The 25,629-nt window shown below is 41.9% G+C and overlaps 1 protein-coding gene across 50 annotated transcripts in view; it reads left to right on the forward strand.

Annotated features, from left to right (window-relative positions):
* NEB (nebulin) overlaps positions 1-25,629 on the forward strand; it is a 165,676-nt gene that overhangs the window by 25,531 nt on the left and 114,516 nt on the right. For all 50 annotated transcript variants that reach the window (XM_088661312.1, XM_060279713.2, XM_060279733.2 and 47 more), the window contains 27 exons: positions 728-835; positions 929-1,042; positions 2,743-2,844; positions 2,959-3,066; positions 3,144-3,248; positions 5,341-5,439; positions 5,560-5,664; positions 6,738-6,845; positions 6,954-7,067; positions 7,982-8,179; positions 9,270-9,377; positions 11,360-11,458; positions 12,005-12,109; positions 12,221-12,328; positions 12,789-13,100; positions 13,192-13,398; positions 14,565-14,669; positions 15,304-15,411; positions 16,571-16,882; positions 17,969-18,175; positions 19,089-19,193; positions 19,540-19,647; positions 20,519-20,830; positions 21,902-22,108; positions 23,340-23,444; positions 23,574-23,681; positions 24,545-24,856. In XM_088661312.1, the coding sequence (XP_088517438.1) occupies positions 728-835; positions 929-1,042; positions 2,743-2,844; positions 2,959-3,066; positions 3,144-3,248; positions 5,341-5,439; positions 5,560-5,664; positions 6,738-6,845; positions 6,954-7,067; positions 7,982-8,179; positions 9,270-9,377; positions 11,360-11,458; positions 12,005-12,109; positions 12,221-12,328; positions 12,789-13,100; positions 13,192-13,398; positions 14,565-14,669; positions 15,304-15,411; positions 16,571-16,882; positions 17,969-18,175; positions 19,089-19,193; positions 19,540-19,647; positions 20,519-20,830; positions 21,902-22,108; positions 23,340-23,444; positions 23,574-23,681; positions 24,545-24,856 (4,089 nt within the window). The remainder of the gene's footprint in view (positions 1-727; positions 836-928; positions 1,043-2,742; positions 2,845-2,958; positions 3,067-3,143; positions 3,249-5,340; positions 5,440-5,559; positions 5,665-6,737; positions 6,846-6,953; positions 7,068-7,981; positions 8,180-9,269; positions 9,378-11,359; positions 11,459-12,004; positions 12,110-12,220; positions 12,329-12,788; positions 13,101-13,191; positions 13,399-14,564; positions 14,670-15,303; positions 15,412-16,570; positions 16,883-17,968; positions 18,176-19,088; positions 19,194-19,539; positions 19,648-20,518; positions 20,831-21,901; positions 22,109-23,339; positions 23,445-23,573; positions 23,682-24,544; positions 24,857-25,629) is intronic.

A 25,629-nucleotide genomic window follows, 5' to 3' on the forward strand; every position in this document is an offset into this window, starting at 1 on the left:
CCACAGTGGGGACATAGGTTTCCGCGTGGGAGTTGACCATGGTGAGGATTTGCCAAGCGTGCCGCCTTCTTAGCACGTTTCTCCCTTTCGTCCTGAGTTCATGCTTCTTCAAAGTCCATGATGCCTTTGGTGAAGGCTGTTCTCCAATTGGAGCACTCATAGGCCAACAATTCCCACTTGTTGGTGTTTATACTACATTATTTTATTTTATTTTACTCTGGTAGCCTCCCTGAGATCTTATGATGAAGGCCTATATAAAATTCTAATTAATAATAACAACGACAAGAACACCATAATAAATAGATTGATTTTTGCATTAAAGGTAAAGGTAAAGGGACCCCTGACCATTAGGTCCAGTCGTGACCGACTCTGGGGTTGCGCGCTCATCTCGCATTATTGGCCGAGGGAGCCGGCGTATAGCTTCCAGGTCATGTGGCCAGCATGACAAAGCTGCTTCTGGAGAACCAGAGCAGCACATGGAAACGCCGTTTACCTTCCCGCTGTAGCGGTTCCTATTTATCTACTTGCATTTTGACGTGCTTTCGAACTGCTAGGTTGGCAGGAGCTGGGACCAAGCAACGGGAGCTCACCCCGTCACAGGGATTCGAACCGCCGACCTTCTGATCAGCAAGCCCTAGGCTCAGTGGTTTAACCACAGCGCCACCTGGGTCCCTAATATTATGTCCCACCTTCCTCATGTTATTTGTTTCTTCTGCTTCTGTGTCAGACTTGCTATAAGTACGACTGGGAGACGTTAAAAGATAAGAAATTCGAGATCAAGTTCGATGCCATTCCGATTCTTGCCGCCAAAGCCAATCAAAAAAATGCAAGCGATGTAAGTGTTGCAGAGAAATGCAGTTTTCAGGCTGATTTGGATCAGCTTGCAGTGCAGAATGTTGAAGGCCATCAATGTCTTATCCCCACGTAGGTGGAATATAAGAAAGCTTATGAACAGAGCAGAGGGAAGCTAGTTGGAGCTCTGAGCATTGAGGACGATCCCAAGTTGCTACATTCTCAAAAAGTAGCCAAACTGCAAAGTGATGTAAGTACCCATTCCGTACATGCTACACCGGTTAGCACTGATAGGAGGATATCTGCAGAGTACCAAATTCTTCATCCATTTATTTAAGTACTTCTGACTCTCTGCAATAAAACTATTCTGAAATATTTGCAAATATCATAATGTGTAAATCACATCCAATACTGATGTAAATAGTAGTAGTAGTAGTAATAATAATAATGCTACATATTAGAAGAGTCCTACAGGTCTTTCAAAAGCTGTTTCTTTCAAGCATTGATGAACCGTCGTCAGTTCTGTAGTCAAAATTATGAATCAGCAAGTATAGAACATTCCATCTAGCGGGACTCCCCCAGGCCACGCCCTTTGCCAGCCCTGTTCTGCATGCTTCTTGATTGCTTTTGCCTAGCTGCTATGTGCCTGTGAATTTTGATAACGGTCTGGATGGATAATGAAGAGGTAAGTGTGTGTGTGTGTGCCTTTGCCCAGCGGGTGAGGAATGGATGTTTATAGAAACCATCTCTGACTTTCACATGGCTGGAATAAAGCCTCCTATATTAAGTTAAGAAAGTCTGCCCAGGATCCAAATAGCCAAGCACATGTGCCCAAGCATGCTGCCCTCACGGCCTTCCCCATTTCACCTTTTCTAGACTAGATCCTAGTCATGCTGCAACCCAGGCTACCTCAGCTCTTGGAGTGACTTTTTGTGGTTTTTGAGGAGCAGAAGGGTGGAGCCCTGAATAGCCTTGCTAGTACATGTGCAGAAGCTCCAGTATATAGACAAAAGGGCTACCCATAGCTATCTGGATCCTCTCAGCTCCATCCTAGGACCAAATAGATAGTGCACCGTCTGTTACACTGTCGTTTATATAGACAGTCGTACTTTGGTTCTCGAATGGAATCCATTCTGGAAGTCTGTTCGACTTCCAAAAATGTTGAAAACCAAGGCACGGCTTCCGATTGGCTGCAGTAGCTTCCTGCACTCAACCGGAAGCCGCGGAAGCCACATCAGACGTACGGTTCCAAATAACGTTCACAAACTGGAGTACTCACTTCAGGAGCCAAAACGTTCGAGAAAAATGGTTAATTAAAGAAGTTAAGATCAGGTTTTAACATTTTTGAAAAGGTGATTAAAATCAACAGTGGCTAAAGAGAAAAAATTAAAACATGTCAACATGTCTATCTGCCTGGATGGACTTGCCAAAAGAAAAAAAGGTTTTGACAGGCACTGAAAAGATTACAGTCATACCTCGGTTTGAGAACACTCCAGTTTGAGTACTTTCAGTTTAAGTACTCCGCGGCCCCGGAAGTGTTTACCTCTGGGTTCCGCAGTGCGCGCATGCGCAGAAGCGATCTGTGTGGTTCGCGCATGCGCAGAAGTGCTCTATCGGCGCTTTGCACATGCACAGAAGAGTCAGTCTGATTAAGTACTTTTGGGGGAGCGAATGGCTCCCCGGAACCAATTGAGTACTTAAACCGAGGTACCACTGTACAGTGAAGCTGTCTGCCTGCTGTCAATTGGCAGGGAGTTCCAAAGTGTAGCTTGCTGCCACACTAAAACACAGATTTCTTACACCCTCTTTTCTGCACCCCTTTGCTCTCCTTTCACAATGCTCTTCATTCAGGTTCAGTCGATGTGTAAAAAAACAAAAACAACAACAACAAAGTGTAATGACCAGCACTTTTATTGCTACATAACAACTTTTATATTTCGCTCCCGGCAGAGACTATATAAGGAAGCATATGAAAAAGCTAAAGGATCAAGTATCAACTACTGCGATACCCCGAAGTATCAACTTGACAATGTGCTGAAAGGCTTCAGCGATGTAAGTGTGGTTGCAATTGCTCTTAGATTTATGGCCGAAAGAAGGCTTTGGTAAACCCCATTATGCATATTGTAACAATTATGCCTATTGTAACTTTCGGCACTTCTCCTCTAGGTTAAATATAAAGAGGGATATCAGCAGAATATCTTGGGCCGGTACATAGGCACCTTTGAAGACCCATACCAATCACACTGCATGAAGGTTGCAGCCATGAAGAGCGATGTAAGTATGGATTCCACTTCCTTAACCTGTTCAGATAGAGTTCGTGGTGGTTATTGACCTGTTGTGGCTTTTCCTAGAAAAACTACAAAGCCGACTATGAAGAGGACAAAGGAAAGGGCTACTTCCCTCAGACCATAACTCAAGAATATGAAGCCATGAAGAAGTTGGACCAGTGCAAAGACGTAAGTCATGGATCCTGCAAGATCTTACTTATATCCTGATTTACTTCACATTATACAGTCAAGATTTCCATGGAATTAACGGAAGGAGCCGAAGTGCTTCCTTTTTAAAAGTTCATTCTGTATTTCCAAGCATGCATTGGATGCAAAGGCCCTTTTGTGGGTCCTGCCAACATCTGAAGGATAGTTGGTGGAAACTTTAGTGAGGACCTTCTCTCTTGCTTTGCCTAAGTTCCTGAACTCCCAACCCTGGAAGAGTCATCTGCTTGGAAGGCTTTTCTTTACTACCCGAGCACCTTTTTTTGTTTGTTTTGAGAGCCTTTGGGCATGGCTGATTTAATGTCGTCATCTTACCTGCTGCTCTTCTTTTGTTTTTCTGTACAGTTGTACCTCAGCTCCTGAATGCTTTGGGAGTCGAATGTTCAGGTTACCAGACAGTCAAAAACCAAGCCGAACGTCCGGCATGGCTTCTGTTATTTCTTCCGGTGCGCTTGTACAATCAGAAACAAATCAGAACGTTTTTGGTTTCTGAACGTTTCGGAAGTTGAACGGACTTCTGGAACAGATTCCGTTCGACTTCCGAGGTACAACTGTATTTGCTATTTTAGGTTAATTATTTTTAAACGTTGGGCGGTAATCCCATTCAAAGTAGACGCACTGAAATCAATGGAGTTGGCAAACTCAGGCCCGTTCATTTAAATGGGTCTATTCCAGGCATCCCCAAACTCGGCCCTCCAGCTGTTTTGGGACTACAACTCCCATCATCCCTAGCTAACAGGACCAGTGGTTAGGGAGGATGGGAATTGTAGTCCCAAAACAGCTGGAGGGCCGAGTTTGGGGATGCCTGCTCTATTCTGAGTAGGACTAGTCTCGGCTGCAACACTTGGATACCAACTGCCTTGGTATCCCTATGGCTATTTGAAGAAGGATATACAGTTTTTAAATAACCATAGCAAGAAAAGAACTACATACTAGAATTCTACTTACTTAACGTTTTGAGGGTGGGACCTCATATGGACACGCATACACATGACGGGGGCACATTTGACCCCAACTCCACTTTCTCTAACATGCAGTCACACACCAGACAAGGAAATCTGGCTCTACGCCCACCAAGCAGGAATCGTGGCCTGCAGAGAAGTACCTGCCATTGCTGGCTTAAGTGAGAGACGAGGACTCAATGAGTAAAAAGAGAGACAAAATTAGCAGGTGTATACACACCAGTGTCGGTACAGAGTTGACAAATTGTGCACCTCAGTTTTCTGCTAATTAATAAAAATGAACCAACAATAAAAACTTTTCAGTCACCTCTCCTGACATAATAGCTGATGTATTTTATCAGCTATTATGTCAGTGTTTGCTTTCAGTTTGTTCTCACAAATTAGAGATTTGATGCTTTTCTTTGAATGAAAAGCAACCTTCTTGGAGGCCCCCCCCCTGCTCTTCTGTTCAGAACTGTAGCTTCCTGGGGCTGCTTTTCATTAAAATAAAACTGTTGGGTCTTTTTTCACTCTTATATGGGTCAAGTATTCTTTCCCCTCAACCTATGCATTTTACAGGTTTCTTGTGACATCTTGTGGCCAAAATGTGCTTTGCCACATGTATGCTTTCCCAAGGAAAACCATACATACCAATGCTATTCACCCTTTATAGCCATAGCTGTGCAAGTGATGACCTCCATCACTGTCTGTGTACTGTGGCAGAGTTGGATTACGCTTGTGATACCCAGGTAAAATCTACCAGAACATTTCACACTTCCCTGGCTGGAGGACATATGAGATCTCTTGGATGCTTCATATTTTTGACAGTCAGAGAACTTTAAGATTTGTGAATGGCAATGTTGCCTCTTGTGTTGCCCCCAGTTATACTTTTGCTGAATGAATGAATGGCAATGTGGTATCTGAATTGGTTTATAAAACTCTATTTATGATGTTACTGATATCTCTCTCTCTCTATCTATCTATCTATCTATCTATCTATCATCTATCTATCTATCTATCTATCTATCTATCTATCTATCTATCTCACCATAATCGCAATGCCTACTGGAAATCAACTGTCATTTTGTTTTATTTTTGCTTTCGTGTCCTCCTAGTATGCCTACAAAAAACATCCCGATAAGCTCAAATTTACCCAAGTGCCAGATTCACTCGTGATGGTACAAGCACAGATTAATTCCAAGCAGCTGAGCGATGTAAGTTACCTGACAACTCAAAAACATAAAACTCCTGCCTCGTTTTATGTTTCACGGGGCCTAGCTCCCATCTTGTGACAACACTGACTCAGAATATTATTTATTCATCCTACATTTCAGCTGAACTACAAAGCCAAACACGAGAGTGAGAAATTCAAATGTTCCATCCCTCCGGATGCCCCCTTGTTCCTCCAGTCCAGAGTCAACGCATATAACATCAGTGATGTAAGTATGAGCCTTCACTTGTTAAATAGGTGGATGCAGCCATTTAATGGAAACAAAAGGATTAATTCAGATCTTCTGGTAGACCCGATAGGATAATACTGAAATGGCCAAAAAGCAGGGGAGAGCAGTACAGTATAACAGGAAATCCATTTCCTAGGGTTTTTTTTTTTTTAAGTTCAGGCCTGCAAGCCTGATGAGAAGAGTGCTTACAATGCCATCATTAAGTAAAGAGTTGCCTCAAAGCCAGGTCTTGGCTCATCTTTTGTAGATAAAGCAACTAGCCATGTTTGTGCATCTGTGAGCATGCTTTGACCAGTTTGCTGGACCCCAATTTTTTTTATCTACCAGCTCCAAGATGTCTTCTCTACAACAGAAACAAAGCATCAAGGAATGTGATTGGAAAAGATCAGATTTTATTAGAACAGCTGATGTACATGATCTCTCCAAATAGAGATTATAATTGTGAACCATTAACTGGAAATATATTACAGCTATGTAATTCCTTTTTTTAAAAAAAACTTGTGACAGCTTCACTGCTGGGAAAGGCATACCTTGTGTTGCAAACTGTAGTGGAGACTTGATTATGAACAACACTATTAAAACATGGGCACATGGCAGAAAAATATTTCATGGATTGCAGCTGGACTTAAACTGAAACTTAATAAAAACCCCAGGAAGAAGGAGGGTTTAAGAGAGTGGTTTTCATCAGTTGAAAACCATCTTCAAATTTTTTAGTCATTCAAAGATATCTTGATCATATAACTACAGTCGTATCTCGGCTCCCGAATGATTGAAAACCGTGAGTGTGTGTTCCGGTTTTCGAATGTTCTTTTGGAAGCCAAATGTCCGATGGGGCTTCTGATTGGCTGCAGAAGCTTCCTGCAGCCAATCAGAAGCCGCGCTTTGGTTTCTGAACGTTTTGGAAGTCGAATGGACCTCTGGAACGGATTCTGTTTGACTTCCGAGGTACGACTGTATATATTCTCTACAATCAATGCATAGATTTTATGTCATTATAGTCCTGATATTATGTCACACCTTCTTCATGTTATTTGTTTATTCTTCTGTGTCAGACTTGCTATAAGTATGACTGGGACACGTCGAAAGATAAGAAATTTGAGATCAAGTTAGATGCCATTCCTATTATTGCTGCCAAAGCCAATCGAAAAAATGCAAGTGATGTAAGTGTTGCATAAAATGAAGATTTTTTTAAAAAAATAAAAATTATTTGTATTTCTATGCAGTGGCTACAAAATGTAGAAGACCATTAATGTCTTGTCCCCATGTAGGTAGAATATAAGAAAGCTTATGAACAGAGCAGAGGGAAGCTAGTTGGAGCTTTGAGCATCGAGGATGATCCTAAAATGCTACATTCTCAGAAAGTGGCCAAACAGCAGAGCGATGTAAGTACCCGTTTTGTAGACATTGTAGTTAGCCCTGGTAAATGCCAGCCAAGTGCCAAATTATTTGCAAACATCAAATTATTTAGATACTTTTAGCTCCCTCCATTCCACAAAACAAGAAGCAAAGATAAGTGGCAACATAAAAATTCCTAAATAAGTGTAAAAAGAATAACCTGTGATTTATATCCAATACTGACTTAGTCTTGCTAATGAGTGCCAGGAAATCACAATTCTGAAAGATATTCAGGTTCAATCTTTAAGTGAAATTAACACGAAAATGTTTCCCTTCATGATGAGCCATTGATACCACAAAGTTCCTGTCACCAGAAGTCATAATTACAAAGGCTATGGACTTAGTTGAGAAAATGAGCCTTTTTTTTAATACAGTAGGATTCGCTTTCACATAAACATGTTAAGATTGTGTTGGGCAATTATAACTTAGTCCAAAAAGGACTTGGAGATATTAAGCGGAGATGAGAACGTCAGTACCTATTTGATGGCTATTCAGATCATCCATCTTAATGCTTAAGGCAAGACGTTAACCAGTGAAAACAGAATACTGTGTTGTCAGCTCTGCTTCTGAACTTTTGTATCAACTTTGTCTGACATGTAGTGAAAACTGCCATACTGTAAGAGACTGATGGGTAATCCAGTGTAGAATGCCTATTGGTCTGGTTTGATGCTTTTTAGAGGTTAAAGTTCTGCTAATACTGGTCCTATTAGCTAATAATAATATGATCTGGCTAGATCCAAATGTTTAGTGTGTTTTTACTGTATTGCAGCAACCCAATCTTGATATAATTAAGGCATGTCTCACCATAGCCATGCAAGCAGCCTGCATTTTACAAAGTATTAGGGTTGGTGTTTTTTCTGAAAGTTCTAACTCTTAAAGGTACTTGTAAATTTTTTTCTAGCGTGAATACAGAAAAGGTTACGAACAGTCAAAGACCAAGTACACCACGCCATTAGACATGATCACAGTTACACAAGCAAAGAAAGCACAGGCCAATGTCAGCAACACAGACTACAAGCATCTCATCCATAATTACTCCTATCCTCCCGACAGTATTCCTGTGGAACTTGCCAAGAAAGCTAATGCTATACAGAGTGAGGTAAGTAGTTATGCTTGTCTAGCATTGCTCAGCTAAGGAGGGTTTCATACAAACTCAAAAGAGATGCGATGTTTTCCCTAGGCTTTTCCTGGACTCAACAACAGCAAGCCACAGAAACCATGCTAGGGCTGGGATAAAGTGGAAACATCAGATGTTAGCGCAGCCTACGTACTTCCTATATTTAATTAGCTTAAAAATCTAATTCTAAGACGTTCACCACAATGCCAAGAATGAAAAGGCTCTGGCAGCTTAACAGACCCAAAAGTTGAATGAAGAATAATCAGTAGGGAATAGCAGATGGCTCCTTACCTTTTTAGGGACACGGGTGGTGCTGTGCGTTAAACCACAGAGCCTAGGGCTTGCCGATCAGAAGGTCGGTGGTTCAAATCCCTGCAACGGGGTGAGCTCCCGTTGCTCGGTCCCAGCTCCTGCCCACCTAGCAGTTCGAAAGCACATTTTAAAAAGTACAAGTAGATAAATAGGTACCGCTACAGCGGGAAGGAAAACGTCATTTCCGTGTGCTGCTCTGGTTCGCCAGAAGTGGCTTTGTCATGCTGGCCACATGACCTGGAAGTTGTACGCCGGCTCCCTTGGCCAATAATGCGAGATGAGCGCCACAACCCCAGAGTCATCCTCAACTGGACCTTGTGGTCAGGGGTCCCTTTACCTTTTTACCTTACCTTTTTGATTAACTTTCTGAGAAAGGGTGAATAGAATAAGAGACGTTTAGGGGGGGAAGCCTCTGTTGATTTGAAAAGCAAACATTTTCTTATGCTTAGAAGTATAGCTTTTTCTGTGGTTTACCTGCAAAGCAAAGGAAGATGTGGATTCACTTTCATGTCATTCCTGTGCTTCATTGTCCGTTGATTGCGGTGCATAGTCTAGTGATCCAGGAGTTGAAGCATCAGCTTCTGGGAATATTTACATTAGTCATGCTGGCTGGGGATGATGAGAGTTGGAGTCCCCCCAAAATATAGAGGGTTCCCGGCTGGTGATGTATGTTCTTAAATTCTATACGCTGGATTTGTAGAGGGTTTTCTTTGTGTAAATTTAGTTAATTGCATTTTGTCGCTTTTATGGTCTTTCCCAGAATGAATACAGAGCTGACTACAACAGCGATATGAAAGGCTGTGGCTGGATACCACTTGGGTCCCTAGATGCTGAAAAAGCCAAGAGAGCTTCTGATATTATCAGTGAGGTATGTAGACCTAAGTAGAATCAACCTTATTGACCCTGATCTAGGCCAGCTTAGGGATTGTGCTGCATGGTGAGAAGCTTCCTAACACATGTTCCTATCTGACCGAGGAATCACATGTACAAACTGATGCTGTGTACTCTGTTCCCTAGCCTTATCGAAAAACAGGCTGCACATGTGTAACTCGTTTCGAAAGCTAGTTTGGAAGGGCAGGCTACATTTGTTCCCGTTTCGAACACAAGAAGATGCCCTTTGCCTAATCATACCACAGACTGAGCTAGCCAAGGTTCTCCAGGGATTGAGCCAGGGACCATTTGTATGCAAAGCACAATCTCTATTACTATGCTATGATCCTTCCTACTACAGCCGTACCTTGGATCTCGAACGCCATGGAACTTTGACGTTTTGGCTCATGAATGCTACAAACCCAGAGTTAATGTTCTGGTTTGTGAATGTTCTTTCGGAACCCAAACATCTGCCGGGGCTTCCAGTTGCCTGCAGGAGCTTCCTGCAGCCAATCAGAAGCTGCAATTTGGTTTTCAAATGTTTTGGAAGTCAAACGGACTTCTGGAACGGATTTCGTTCGACTTCCAAGGTACGACTGTACTCTGTCCCTTGTTTCTGAGCAAAACAGCAGATCAGGGGTTCTATGTTTTCAAAGAAGAACTTTGTCTGTGTTGTTTTAGTGGATGCACTCATTCTGATGACACACTGGCAACTAAAGTAGATAAAGTACATGCAAGTTAATACAAGTCATTAGCATCGTGGCCCACACCTTGTTTTAGACCACTGGTGTTGGATGCAGATTAAGGCTACAATCCTAACCCTATTTACCTTGGAGTAAGTCCCATTGACTTGACTAATACTTACTTCTGAGTTGGCATGATTAGGACTGTCCTGCTAGCTGAACTTAGTTTCAACTGAAATCAATGAAACAGTTGATTCAAGACTTGAGTCTAACTGGGAACTAAGTTCAACTAACTTAGTCTGGCTCCAACCCATACTTTACTTACATACAGAGGTCAAAATGACACAGAAGAGTTTTGTTCTGTCCTGAAGCCATTTTACATATTTCAGAAATTTGGTTTAGCTACATTATGCATTTAAAATGTACAACCAAGAACGTAATAACTAAATATCAATATGTAGCTTTCAGAGCATATGGGTAAATCCACAAGCATTTGCCAGCCTGAGTATTTTGGAATGGAAACTGAATGTACACAATACAGTAGTACCTCGGGTTACAAACGCTTCGGGTTATAAACTCCGCTAACCCGGAAGTAGTACCTTGGGTTGAGAACTTTGCCCCAGGATGAGAACGGAAATCGCATGGCAGCGTCAGCAGGAGGCCCCATTAGCAAAAGCATGCCTCAGGTTAAGAACGATTTCGGGTTAAGAACGGACCTCCGGAACAAATTAAGTTCATAACACGAGGTACCACTGTATATTGGTTGAAGATCTGTCCATTGCAAAGACTAGATCCTGTTAAGAGGACTTTCCTGGATCTTGTTATGGAGATACTGTTTTTGCTGGTTTATCATATACCCTGTTTCCCCGAAAATAAGACATACCCATAAAATAAGCCGTAGCAGGATTTCTAAGCATTTGCGCAATATAAGCCATACCCCGAAAATAAGACATAGTGATAGGCACAGTTCTGGAGGGCGCCAAGGAAGAGGCGAGGCTGAACGCGCAATAAAAAATAAGACATCCCCTGAAAATAAGCCATAGTGTGTCGTCTTGAGGAAAAATAAATATAAGACAGTGTCTTATTTTCAGGGAAACACGGTAGTTAAGTGGTTGTTTTTTTGGGGGGAAATGCCAGGAAAGCTTTTATTGTGAGCAAATTCAGGCCTGGGTTATTTTTAAATCTTTCTGAAGGCATCCTTTCAATAATACAAAAAAATATATGAAAGAAATGGAATAGCAAAATATAATTTCCTGTGAAGGAATTGCAGTTTTATTTTCTTTAATCTTTTGAACAGAGAAAATATCGTCAGCATCCAGACACTATTAAGTTTACACAAATTGAAGATGACCCTGTTGTAGTACAAGCTAAAATCAACCAAGCTCAAAGGAGTGATGTAAGTATTGGCACATGTTGTCTGCTTCTGTGTTGGTTAACTTTATTCTGGAATCATCATGGGATCAATTAACCCAATAAATCATTATTTTAGGGTTGTTGTTGTTTTTAAAGTTATATACTATTGTTCATACATCTTTCCATAATAGTTAGCTGATTTAAAAAAATCCAGATGGTTTTTATTGTATCGTTTCATGTATAACTATTGTGAACTTCTCTGATATTTTCTATGAATAGTGGTATATCCTTTGGTGAATTCCCACAAATCCCTTCCACCGATGGATGGACATCATTGGATACCACCCCTTAGTTGCGATTCAACTAGAAAGTGCACTTTCTAAGCATAAAACTGTACAATAAAACATAGTGAACTTTAAAGTATTCTACACTAAAAAAGGTAAAGGGACCCCTGTCCGTTAAGTCCAGTCGCGAACGACTCTGGGGTTGCGGCGCTCATCTTGCTTTACTGGCCAAGGGAGCCGGCGTACAGCTTCCGGGTCATGTGGCCAGCATGACTGAATATAATATTCCTTGATTTATGTTCTAGGTAATTTATAAAGCCAAAAATGAAGATGTGATTCATAAATATCACCTTCCAGCAGATGCTCCTCAGTTTCTCCAGGCAAGGGTTAATGCCTACAATCTTAGCAACGTAAGTTTCTTCTCAATTCATTTTTATGCAACACACACAAATCTTAAATTTTAAAGCATAGATGAATAGCAACCAACTGTAGCTTCAGTGAAACATTCTCTTCTCCTCCAGAATTGCTACAAACTGGGGTTGGAAGATCTGAAATCGAAGGGATATGACCTAAGAATTGATGCTATTCCCATTAGAGCTGCCAAGGCTGCTAGACACGCGGCCAGCGATGTAAGTATTCTTGTTTCAAAGAGGCATTGAGCATGAGGGGGGAAATAATAATAATAATAATAAAATGGTGCTGGTATGATGATTTTATAGCAATCCTTGGTTCAATTACTTGATTCAAGTGCAGGGATGGGTGGCCTGAGGGCCTCAGCCTTTCTCTCTGTGTAGCGTTGGCAAAAAGGAAGGGTGAGTTTCAGGGAAAACAGCAGTGGGAAAGATGAAATGTATGGAACAACAGAAGGAGGCTGTTTTTGAAGGAGCAGCCCTTTGCAGCTGAACAGGTCAAAGAAACCTGTCCCTCCCTCAGCATCCCACTGGGAAGGGAAGATGAGGCAGAGAGAAGGAGATAAAAGGAACAGACTCCGAGGAAGAAGAGAAAGGGCTGGGGCAGAAAAGGGTGTGTTGGGCTGTTCACCAGGAAAACAACCTCACTTTTGATATTTTTGTATGTGTGTCCTGACAGTACCAGTACAAAAAGGACTATGAATTTGGCAAGGGTAAACTGGTTGGCTTCCAGAGTCTCCAAGACGACCCCAAGCTGGTCCATTATATGAATGTTGCCAAGATGCAGTCGGACCGGGAGTACAAGAAAGCTTACGAGGAGAGCAAAACCAAATACAACACTCCGCTGGATATGGTCAACGTTGTCGCTGCCAAGAAAGCCCAGGACATTGCTAGCAACACAAATTACAAACACATGCTGCACCATTACACGTTGTTGCCTGATGATATCGCCGTGGAACGGTCCAAAAACATGATGCAGATTCAGAGTGACGTAAGTGCGTCCAAAGAGGTGGGTGGTGTTTTTTTAAGTGTTACCTGTTCATGTGATTGATTGTTTTCTTTTCATTCTTTTTCCCACCCAGAATCTTTACAAGGCAGACTTTAACAGCTGGATGAAAGGTATCGGGTGGATCCCAATTGGTTCAATGGATGTAGAGAAAGTTAGAAAAGCAGGAGATGCTTTGAATGAGAAGAAGTACCGCCAGCACCCGGACACCCTCAAGTTTACCAGCATAGTAGACTCGCCTGTCATGGTCCAGGCTAAGCAGAATGCACTGCAGCTCAGTGATGTGAGTAGCCCTAATTGAAAGATGCCAGAACAAAGCAATGAACAATATCTATGAAGAAATGGGACATTGTATGAGGTGCTCATACATACACAATCTGGAGAAATAATCCGCATTTGTTTGGGAGATACCTGATCCATCTTTTTTGGGGGGGGGAGGCGGGAGATAGATATTCACATAAAACACTAAGCTGAAAAGACTCTAATGAGGGAGCTGCCCCGCCCTCAGATGTATGACAGAAGGCAGCAAAGTCAAGAGCCTTGTCATTTGTTGCACTGCAGCTAAGGCGCTTTCTACCCTTAGCTCAGGGGTGGGGAAACCCAGGCCTGGGGACTATTCTGTCTGGCCCCCAGGACTCTTCTCAAATCATACCCATTACCTAGGTCACATCCCCTCACTGGCCTTGCTTAATGCCCTGACTGGAATGTGCCATTGAACTGTGGTGATGTATCTTGTTTGCCTGGATGCAGAGATGGGGATGCAGAAAAACTGGTTTCTGTGTGCCTGGGGTGTAGCCTACTGTTTACAAAAGTAAGAGTCACTCCCAGTGCCCCACCCACTCTTGCCTCTGGCCCTGCCTACTCCTGGCATGCATCTCCTGCCCCTGGTAGGTTTTCCCATGAAGGGCAGTGCCAGATTTACGTATACAGTACGCTAAACAAGCTATAGATTAGGGCCCCACTCTCTTGGCCCCCCCCCCCAAAAAAATTTAAAGGAAAAAAACAACTGGATGTACATTTCCAAAATATGAGATAAAAAACAAATAAAATAAAACCTACATACCTATTAGGTCCATAAATTACCATATAGCGTATATTCAACACAAAAAACAGCGACAATTTGTTGTTGACAAAGGACAGCTGGACATATAAAGGGCCCCATTACCTTCAGTAGCTTAGGGCCTCATCAGACCTAAATCCGGCCCTCCTGAAGGGCATCTTGTTGCATGAGCAGATAGACACTTTTAGTTTCCAGCCACTATTAAGGACAAAGTTTACTGCCTGATCCTATGACTGTTTATTTGGAAGCTGAGTCCTATGCTTTTTCAATGCAGCCCACAGTGTGTGTGGCCTTGCAGTCTAAGACATTTAGCCATCTCATTGTATTCTGTGGGACATTTTCCTTGGGAACAGATGAGTTTATTATTATCCCATTCCTTTTGTTTGTAGATACTATACAAAACTTCCGGAGAAGAAGTCAAGCACAAATACCACTTGCCTTCAGATGCCCCTCAGTTCATCCAGGCTAAATACAACGCAGCCAACATCAGTGATGTAAGTCACTTTTTTTTTAATTAAAAAGAGAGAGATGTCTTTCATTCATGCTTTTGGTAAACAAATGCAGATTTAGATGTTCAAAAATTCATTCTGATATAATAGAAACCATGTGGCTATAATAATGTGGCGATAACATTTTGATTAAAGCTACTCCTAGCTGCATGGTGTAATAAGGGAATGGGGTCAGACAGCGAATGTCATGGCAGCATGGGATATGCACCCATCACGATGAACGACTACAGTTTAAAGTTGGTGGGATTCAACTAGCTGCCTTTGGCAGGTTTCCTGATAGGCTTTTGAGTTCCTGACGTTTGATTGCTCAGGGTTCTGGAGTGCATGGAAGTCCTTGTGTGCCTATGGACATCTTTCACATGTTCAGTTGAATGTTTAGATGTTACCTGGGAGGAGACATGGCCAATGGGGTTGTTTTAACAGTGTTGAGAATGTACAGCCTCTCTCACCACCGCTGTCCACGGGTTTTCATGTAACTTATTCCCTAGTCATTCTTCATAGGAGTTGCAGCCTAAAAGTTGATATTCCTTGCTTTCTGTGACGGTAGATTCTGAGTTATTGATCAGTAGTTGCTTGAACTACTTGCTAAATATGTGAATATCATTTTTTCCCTTCCCAGAGCTATTATAAACATGGCTATCATGAACTGATAGCCAAAGGACACAGCGTATCAGGTGATGCGATTCCAATTACTCTGGCCAAGGCTTCAAGAAACATTGCTAGTGATGTAAGTACCCACATCTGCTAAGTCTTGTGCAAGTTACCAAAGTGAGTTTGGGGGATGCTGCCATCCTCTGAATATTCCCTGTGTGCAACATCCCTTCAAACACCTTCCCTCACCACATTGGATCACCAGGTTTAGCAGCTCCTTACTCACTCAACCTCCCTGTGTTTCAATGGGGCATCATCTGCTCCTCCTTCCCTTGCTCTATTGCGAACCAACTGCCTTCTGCTATGAATTCCCCTTCCCCACTGAATGGAACACACTCAACAGGAAGCAGAACATGTTCTTATTCCAAGGCAAAGTTCACAAACCAAAACACCTACTTCCGGGTTTGCAGCATTCTAATCCAAGTTGTTCATAAACTAAGCTGTTCTTAAACCAAGGTATTGCTTTTACTAGTAAAACTGAATGGGTGATTGTATAAGAACTGAACACAGCCCAGAGATTTTTTTTTTGAGAAGGCTGTGAGCCTAGAGAGAATATGGATAAATTTTTACTAAATATATTTGGGTGGTGCAAGATTCCAGGGGTTCCAGATCCTTATCCAGGGTTTGTGTTTCCTTCAGAATGAGGTGTAGCAGGGAGGTTCACAGCATTAACACCCCAAGAAAGCCTTGCTTCTCTCAGTGCAACAGCCTTGGATTCAAACAGAAATGAAACATTATTCTGTCTCTCTGGCTTCCTAGTCTTCAGCTTTTTCTTCTGGCTTCTAGCTCAGATCACTCAACTCTCATCTCTTTGTCTTTCTAACTACCAGCCAGTTGAGGGAAGGGGCCCACCCATTTGCCCTCTGGTGCTGAGCCACTTCCTATGTCACCTTAATGTCCATTTCCCACACTGTCACCTCCCCTGGAAGCTCCCCTGGAAGAATTAGAAAGGGAGCCCAGGAATTGAAAGGGTCTCAGCATACAACCTACTTCCCCTATCCCCGCTCAATAATTCACAACAATATTCCATTACTCGTCTCCCCACTGACCTCAGTCATTTGTACGGGCTCTTTCCCATAGGCGACTCCATTTTAGAAGAGTTCCTATTGGGGAAGTACTTGATGTCTCACCTAGGGGATAGTTCTTTCATTGCTTGTATAAAAATGGGTGCTTTGAGTCTGGATATCCACACACAACTTCTCTCTCTCTCTCTCTCTCTCCCACTGGGTCTCTAGTACAAATACAAAGAAGCCTATGAAAAAGCAAGAGGGAAACATGTTGGTTTCAGAAGCCTGCAAGATGACCCTAAGCTTGTCCATTCTATGCACGTGGCAAAGATGCAGTCTGAACGGGAGTATAAGAAAGACTATGAGAAGAGCAAGACTTGCTATCACACACCTGTGGAGATGGTCAGCATCCAAGCTGCCAAGCAGGCTCAGGATATCGCCTCTAATACTCACTACAAACACCTGCTCCATCGTTATACCTACCTGCCAGATGCCATGAATGTTGAACTGACAAGGAACATGATGCAAATTCAGAGTGATGTAAGTATTACTTTTTTAAAAAAAAATGTCACATTTCATTGCAGTATTTCGACATCTTGGTTGAATGATGTGATGGAGGGATTAAAGGGTTGGTTGCAGGTGTGAAGGCTGTGCTGGTGAGCCTATTGGCTTAAGTGGCAGTAAGCATTGGGTAAGCCTTAATCTTGGATGGAGGGGAGGACATAGCCTCTGCCTGCCCCTCCATGGGAAAGGATATCCTGTTAAAGGGATCTGGGAGGAGCTGCTTCTGTCCGGACACCCAGGCAGGGGCTAGGGCAGGCATAGACAAACTCTGCCCTCCAGATGTTTTGGGGCTACAACTCCCATCATCCCTAGCTAACAGGACCAGTGGTCAGTGATGATGGGAATTGTAGTCTCAAAACATCTGGAGGGCCGAGTTTGCCTATGCCTGGGCTAGGGCCATAGCACTCCTCAGACAGGGATCCCTGTAGGTCATAGGGCCCCCCAAGTTTGGGTTGACCCTAGAATACACCTCCAGCAAATGGGTTGCAGTAAAATGGTATACCCAATGCCTAAGCCAAAACCTTCACATCTGTAATCAAGACAGTTGTGGCCTATTTGACCAATTGTTACCTTACACTTGTCCTGTCTAGTTATGTTACTATATCAGGGTGAGGGGGTCATGGGGCCTTGGCATGCAAACATATGGACAATGCAGAATGAGCTAATTAAAGCAAGGACTTCAAGTTGATTGGGCAGCAAGGGGGTGGGGAGGCTAAATTTCCTGGAGACATTTTCCCCACTTTAGAACAAATAAAAGAATGCTTTTTGATTAGTGAATGGGTAGAATTTGGGTGGGAGAGGTGTTTTCAAATAAAACTTTAGAAAAATGGCATTGAAATATTGCAGTATGTGTAACAAGTAGCCTACTTCAGGAGTGGCATATATGTAGTTAGTCTGCAACCACCTAAACCATTTTATTTGTCCTGGTAGATACAGATGTATCTAGTCAGGTGGAATGTATTTATTCTAGAAAGAAATGAAACTGCTGTGTATTTCTGGTGCTTTTAAAATGTTATCCCCTCAATGCCTGTCTTTTGAATTGCTCCTTCTTTTTACCCACAGAACATTTACAAGCAAGACTATAACAGCTGGTTCAAAGGAATTGGGTGGAGTCCTCTAGGTTCTCTGGATGTAGAAAAAGTTAGAAAGGCAGGAGACGCATTAAATGAAAGGAAGTACCGCCAGCCCCCAGACAAATTCAAGTTCACAAGCTTAATGGATGCAATGCCGATGGTTTTGGCTCAACACAACACCAAACAGCTAAGTAATGTAAGTTCATGCCACTGCAATATTTTAAGTCCCTATTGCAGCCATCAACGAATACAGTGGTACATTGGTTCTCAAACGCCTTGGTTCTCAAACTCCGAAAACCCGGAAGTAAATGTTCCGGTTTCCAAACGTTTTTCGGAAGCTGAACGTCCAATGCAGTTGTTGGCTATTGTTTCTGGGGCACCTGCACAAATCAGAAGCTGTGCCTTGGTTTTCGAACATTTCAGAAGTCAAACGGACTTCCGGAATGGATTAAGTTTGGTGCTTTTGTTTTTGCTATTTATTTTGCGTTTTTCTTTTTGAGGCTTTTTCGGTTAATTTGTTTTTTACTATGTGGAACACAGTTCAGCTCCTGATTGATTGATTGTGTGACTGTGGAAAGGGATAAAAGCTCCCCATCCAAACAATGACTATCATCAGTGCAGGATTTTTTTTTTTCATTTTTATCATCTACAATACTGTCTTATTTATTTCATAGTATAGTGCATTGATTATTTTATTTCATGCATCAATGGTCTAGTTAGATAGTAAAATTCATGTTAAATTGCTGTTGCTTTTAAAAGTCTGGAATGGATTAATTTGTTTTGCATTACTTTCTATGGGAAAGCATGCCTTGGTTTTGGAATGCTTTCATTTTGGAACTGACTTCTGGAACGGATTAAGTTTGAGAACCAAGGTACCACTGTAGTGTTGCTGAGATAGAAAGCGTTCACAGTAAATGTTCATCGTGGTTGCAGTTCAGTGTCTTAACTTCAAGGCATTCCTGCCAAGGTTATCTCGTATTGCCCATTTGGCTAACCACAGCCTGCAGAAGCTGAGAGAACTGAAGTTGACAGGTCCATCCATCCCAAATCTACAATGAGGTACCGTGCACCAATCCAATGAAATGATGCATGTGCTGTTTTCCTTTTAGATAACGTACAAGCTGGAGGGTGAGAAAGCTAAGCACAACTACCACTTGGATCCAGATGTTCCTGAGTTTATTCAAGCAAAAGTCAATGCCTACAATATAAGTGATGTGAGTATTCAATAAGCAGAAATCAAACTGATCTTTCAGAAAGTGAATTGTGTGTCTTAGTCTTATTAGCCTTACACATCCCCCCTCCCCTCTATTAGCTGAACACTTGTGTCTCGGTAGCAGTAATGGTTGGGGGTTCTGTTTTGGAGTGAAGCTGCCGACCCTTTTTTATTTTATTTTAAAAAATTATATCATTGTGTTTGCTGTATACACATACCTTGTGGATCACCCTTAATAATGTCAGAAACCCACATGGATGTTTTTGCTCAGCATACTAGAATAATATTGCCCTTTGATTGTGCCGCTAGGATTCTTCTTACTATGAATATTCATTCTTCTTTTTAAGCATTCTTACAAAGCGGACTATAAGAAATTAATTGCCAAAGGGTATGATCTGAAGCCTGATGCCATTCCTATCATTGCTGCAAAAGCTTCGCGAAACATTGCCAGTGACGTAAGTTGAATCTAGATAAACATTCAGAACTGTCTTGAACATATAAAGCTGCTTTTGACTGAGTCAGTTTATTTGCCTGCCTAGTAAATGACACCCTTTAGGATGCAAGGTATTCCCCGCCTGTCTAGCCCTGCCACCTGAGATGTGTCAAGGATTTAACCTGGGGTCGTACGCATGCAATGCTGATGGACCACCTCAAAACTATGCCTTCGAACATTTAATAAAGTTAATTGGATATTATTTGTTCAGCAGAATCAATTTTTTCTTTGTTTACCGTTATTCCCAGGAATGCATCTACATCAGTAGGGGGGGGGGATTACTAATCAATTCATTATTCGTTTGAGAAATTTCAAGCAGAAAGAGACAAACTCCTTTTGGGGGTGGGACAAGGGAGACCAAGGCACCATCCAGGTTCTGCTTATAATTTTTTCTTGGGTCATCTATGGTGACTAATTGTGATAATTCCTCAGACAACTTTAGGCCTTTTTCTGTGAAATCTGGGAGATTGGACAGTATTTCTCTTTCAAAATAAAAGCACTAGGGACTGTCATTATCTGCCACCTCCAATACCTCCAAAGAGAAAGAGGGTAGGAGGCTTAGAGGGAAGGGAAGGGAAAGCAGGACATGAGGGGACCAAGAAAGTGGAAAATATAGTGTTCTGGACTTAGGTAAAAATAATTAAATATTCACAAATTTAAAATTACTTTTAAAATGTTGGAAAGGGTGTGAAGGCCAGAGCATAATAGTAAGGGTGGAGACAACAATAGAATAACAAATATCTACTGTTGTTCTACTGTTGTTGTTTTTTCCAGTGTGCAGAATGAATGTCTGCCCGTTTAATTTTTGTTCCTTTGACATGATTTCCCCCTAGTACAAGTACAAGGAATCATATGAGAAAGATAAAGGAAAGCAAGTTGGGTTCCGCAGCCTGCAAGACGATCCTAAGTTGGTCCATTATATGAATGTGGCCAAACTTCAGTCGGAACGTGAATACAAGAAGGACTACGAAAGCAGCAAGACCAAGTATAACTTGCCCATGGACATGTTCAGTGTGGTAGCTGCTAAAAAGGCCCAGGAAGTGATCACCGAAACAAACTATAGAACATCTCTGCATAATTACACCCTTTTGCCCGATAACATCAGTGTGGAACGGTCAAGAAATATGATGCAGATCCAGAGTGATGTATGTATTCTCAAGATGTAGTTGTTGTTTGTTCTTGATATCTTAATTAATTTATATACCACTTGATTGCCAAGATGGGTTTCTAAGTGGTTTACAAGTATAAACACCAGTTATACCAATTAAAATATAGACATTCATAATTAAAATATGCAGTAAAAGCATAAGCCATAAGAGATTCCCATTAAATCATTAAAATATGAACCACCATAATTAAAATATGTAATAAAGCAATCCCATGGTGATAACAAGGTTGTGGAGGTTGTTAGCAGCTTGGGAAGTCTTAAGAGAGGATGCTCTGCTGGACCTTTTGTCCTGCTGCATCTGTTCTGAGTTTCTGTCCGGGTTCAGATAAGGCTGATTAACCTAACCTTGGGATTGGGTATCCTCTGCTTTCGTCACACTTTTAGAAATAATATTTCCCACACAAGCCAAAAATTAACCTGTTGGGATTAATGGACTTCAATAAAAGATGGAGCAGTAGAGATGGGCTCACATCCCATTCCTTTGAGGTGGATGGAGGGAGTAGTGCATAACTAGCAGTGGGTGTGGATCCGAGGACCAAAACGGAAAAGCCAAAGTCAAAAGTGGGTGGAGGAAACCCAGTCTCTTCTCTCTCCCCTCTCCTCTGTCACACACAGACCCTCATTCAGACACAATTATCCAGACACAAACCTCACTCAAACACGTCTTATCTCACTCAAACACATCTATCTTACCAATTCTTACCTTACACTCAAACACATCTTATCTGTATACACATAACCAAGGGGGCCAAATTGAGTAAAATATGGGAGGGGGGGCTCATGTAAGCCTCACCCCACATAACTGATTGCAATGCACACCATTTGAATGACAATACCCATCAACTTTGGGGAGGGCAGGCCCCCACAAATATTCTATTGGGGCAGGGGGCTGCCCCTAGCAGTTGGCTCCTATGTACACAACCATCTACCAATGCAGTTTAAGCTCACAATCTGGCACCAGGGTAAATTCATTGCTTTGGGGTATTGTGAAGGTTGAAACAGATCTATTCCACTTCAAATTATTTCCCTTTATTTCCTTCCTTTGAAGAATCTTTACAAAGCAGATTTCAATAGCTGGCTGAGAGGAGTAGGCTGGGTGCCGATCCAGTCTCTGGAAGTGGAGAAGGCAAAGAAGGCCTCCGAAATCATTAGCGAAAAGAAATATCGCCAGCACCCAGACAAGCTGAAATATACTATTGACATGACTGCTATGGATCAAGTGCTGGCGAAACAAAATGCCGTTACTATGAACAAGGTAAAGCAAAGAAAAACCTCAGAGGGATATGGCTCATTTTTGAAATATAAACTTTGTCTCAAGAGTTTAGAGTCAAAGTAACAGATGTGATTTCTCAGTGTTGTTCACCAATGAAGTACTACTTACCTAAGTCATTTGTGTAAAAGTGATTGATTTTGGTGTACCTGATGAAGTTGCTGGACAGTAGATTGACCAAAAGAAAATACTACTAACTTTGCACAATGCATATTCAAAAAATAATTAAATGCAATTACATTTAAATGTATTGATTTATTATATACAATTGAAGTAAAATCGACTATGATTAAAGTAAAATAAATATGTACTCTGGCTGCTGGGAGAAACACTGGTAATCAGCAGCAAGTTGACTGATGGTTTCACAATACAGTGGTACCTTGGTTTAATAACAGCTTAGTTTATGGACAACTTGGATTAAGAACGCTGCAGACCTGGAAGTACGGTAGGTGTTTTGGTTTGTGAACTTTGCCTTGGAAGCAGAACATGTTTCGCTTCCTGATGAGTGTGTTCCATTTGTAAATTGAGTCCCCCAATGCTATGGGAAAGCACGCCTTGGTTTAAGAACGCTTTGGTTTAAGATCGGATTTCCGGAACGGATTTAGTTCGTAAACCAAGGTACCACTGCCGTGAAATCTGCCACATGGACAAAAAAGAATCAATACAGGCCAGTGTCTTCATGGATGTGGATGGCAGGGATTGGAAGTGTATGATGCTGCCTTCCTGTGTTCAGTTGCCTGGGAATAAGTTCCATTGAACTCAGTAGGTCTCACTTCTGAGTAGACCTGCCTGCGATTGTGCTGTGAGATTCACACCAAAAGCCCCTCCTCACTTGTCTTGTGCCATGGTGCATAAACCCAGAGTAAAATCAAGCAATTATGCTTGCCTTTGTGAAGGTTTAGGGATACAAGAAAACTCTGTTGTTAAAAACTTAAGTGGGAGTACATTATTGAGTTTTGTAAGAAAATTTAATCTAATGTGGTAAACCGAAGATAGGGTTTTGATTTGCGGACTCATCCCTGCAAGGTGGTGATCCTCTCTGATATGTAACTTCTTCTGGAGGCTAGCCTAGGATCTCTACTTATTTCAGAGGGGCATATGTAAAATTCAGTGCACATGAATGGCCGAGAATGTGTAACCCCGATAATTTACAACATGCAAAAGTAAAAACAGAGAGTGACATCTTTAAGTCTACTCTTTTTTTAATGAACTGCAGAGACTGTACCATGAAAAATGGAACAAGGAGAAGACAGATATTCACGTGATGCCCGACACGCCAGAGATAATCTTGTCCAGGTTCAACCAAGTCACCATGAGCAATGTAAGATTTCCAATGACAAAGAGTATTCTACCTCCCATTCTGTATACCAAATATATGAGAAGTGTGTTTTGTTTTTAATTTACAACCTCCCCTTTACCAATCTTCCCTTCTTCCTTTTTTTTTGAACAGAAACTATACAAGGCTGGCTATGAAGAAGACAAAAAGAAAGGCTATGATTTGAGGTCAGATGCTATCTCAATAAAAGCAGCCAAAGCTTCAAGGGATATTGCAAGTGATGTAAGTTTAATTTTTGCGTTGCCTTCATGAGAAAAGACTGATTTATCCCTAGACTTACCATTCTCAAATAGCCCTTCCTCCCATGTTTGGATACCTTATGTTCTCTGGGTCCACCTGGGCAAATCTGAGAAATGGTTCTTATTATACTATTGCTTTCATAAGCTTTTGTTTGGAGCCCATGGCTTTTGAAAATCACCTACTCAAAGACGACCCTGCAAGAATATGTTTCTTTGTACTCATTGCACTTACCTCTAGCACAGTTGTAGAGCAATGAAGAAAAGATAGAGATCATTTACTAGGGATTAATGGTGGCCCCTACTCTAGAGCAATCCCTACCCTAAATTATGGCCACAATTGTGCATACAAAATAAGGCTTACTGATTTTAAAGAGCTTAAGGGTACTTTATTAGATTGTGGCTGAAGTGTATACAAGTCCTTTGGGTCGATGGTTTCACTTATTATTAAATGGGCAAGGGGATTAATTAAAGTTTTTGAATTTAGCACTTTGGGAGGAATTCAGTGTTGTGCTAAGGTAATTGTGCTATCAGGGGAATCTTGCCAGAGGGAATGACTCTCCTGCATGCTATTCAGAGCTTCCTGGGAGAAGGAAAGCCCTGTTCACAAGCAGAAAGTCTTTGCACAGTGCTTCCACTAACAAGATCTATCCTGTTTGCTTGTTTGGGGATCCTTGTGCATAATAATGATTCCAAGCCTTTTCATTATAGGGTTTTTTTTAAATTAAAAAAAGCAACTCATAAACTTATTTGAAATGTAAAATGCTTGTTTTGCCATGTTCAGTAAGGTGGTGGTCTTAACTGAGTTTCTCTCTCCCCCTGCCCCCCACCCCACCTTTCCGCTTACAGTACAAATACAAACTAGCCTTTGAGCAAGCCAAAGGGAAGCACATTGGATTCCGTAGTCTGGAAGACGACCCTAAACTGGTGCACTTCATGCAAGTTGCTAAGATGCAGTCGGAGCGTGAATACAAGAAGGACTATGAGAAGTCAAAGACCTGTTTCCACACCCCAGTTGACATGTTCAGTGTGGTTGCAGCCAAGAAAGCCCAGGAAGTGGCAACGGATACAAACTACAGGAATATTATCCACACGTATAATGTTTTGCCTGATGCTATGAACCTGGAACTGGCCAAAAACATGATGCAGATTCAGAGTAATGTAAGTGAAAGACTTTGAAAAACCATTGAATGATAGATTTAGACCAGGCATCCCCAAACTGTGGCCCTCCAGATGTTTTGGCCTACAACTCCCCCGATCCCTAGCTAACAGGACCAGTGGTTGGGGAAGATGGGAATTGTAGTCCAAAACATCTGGAGGGCCGAAGTTTGGGGATGCCTGATTTAGACTATTTAACCCTCCAAATCCATATGTCCAAGGTGAGGGGGGGGGGGCTTAGGCACCTGGAATATTCTATATGTCATGTAAAATAGATTATAAATGTAAACAACAACAAGAATTCACCGACAGCATATGAATAAATCTGGCTTACTTGACCCAACAAGTTTACCTGACTCCGCCCCCCCCTCACCATAGCTGCCAAGTTTTCCCTTTTCTCGCGAGGAAGCCTATTCAGCAGAAGGGAAAATCCCTTTAAAAAGGGGTAACTTGGCAGCTATGCCCCTCACAAATGCAAACAAGCCCCTCTGCAGCCAACCACAGACCACCAACCACACCCTGCCCCCCCCAATACCTCTCACTACCAAGGAAATGTAATAAGGAAATAGAAAGAGAACCTACCCAGTTGACACTGACACAAAACCCCACATGTATACTATACAAAATAATATAAGCCTCACCACACTACCCCTCCCCCCTCTTCTTCCCCCACCTTATACTGGACTCAACTCTAATGTCTCACAACAAGTGTAACTGATTTGTAAGGAAGACTGTACAACCTGAAAAAATAGATAAGGCATGTACTTTTGTAAACC

The sequence above is a fragment of the Zootoca vivipara genome, chromosome 1 (assembly GCF_965207765.1).
Source record: "Zootoca vivipara chromosome 1, rZooViv2.hap1.1, whole genome shotgun sequence".
NCBI classification, from domain to species: Eukaryota; Metazoa; Chordata; class Lepidosauria; order Squamata; family Lacertidae; genus Zootoca; species Zootoca vivipara.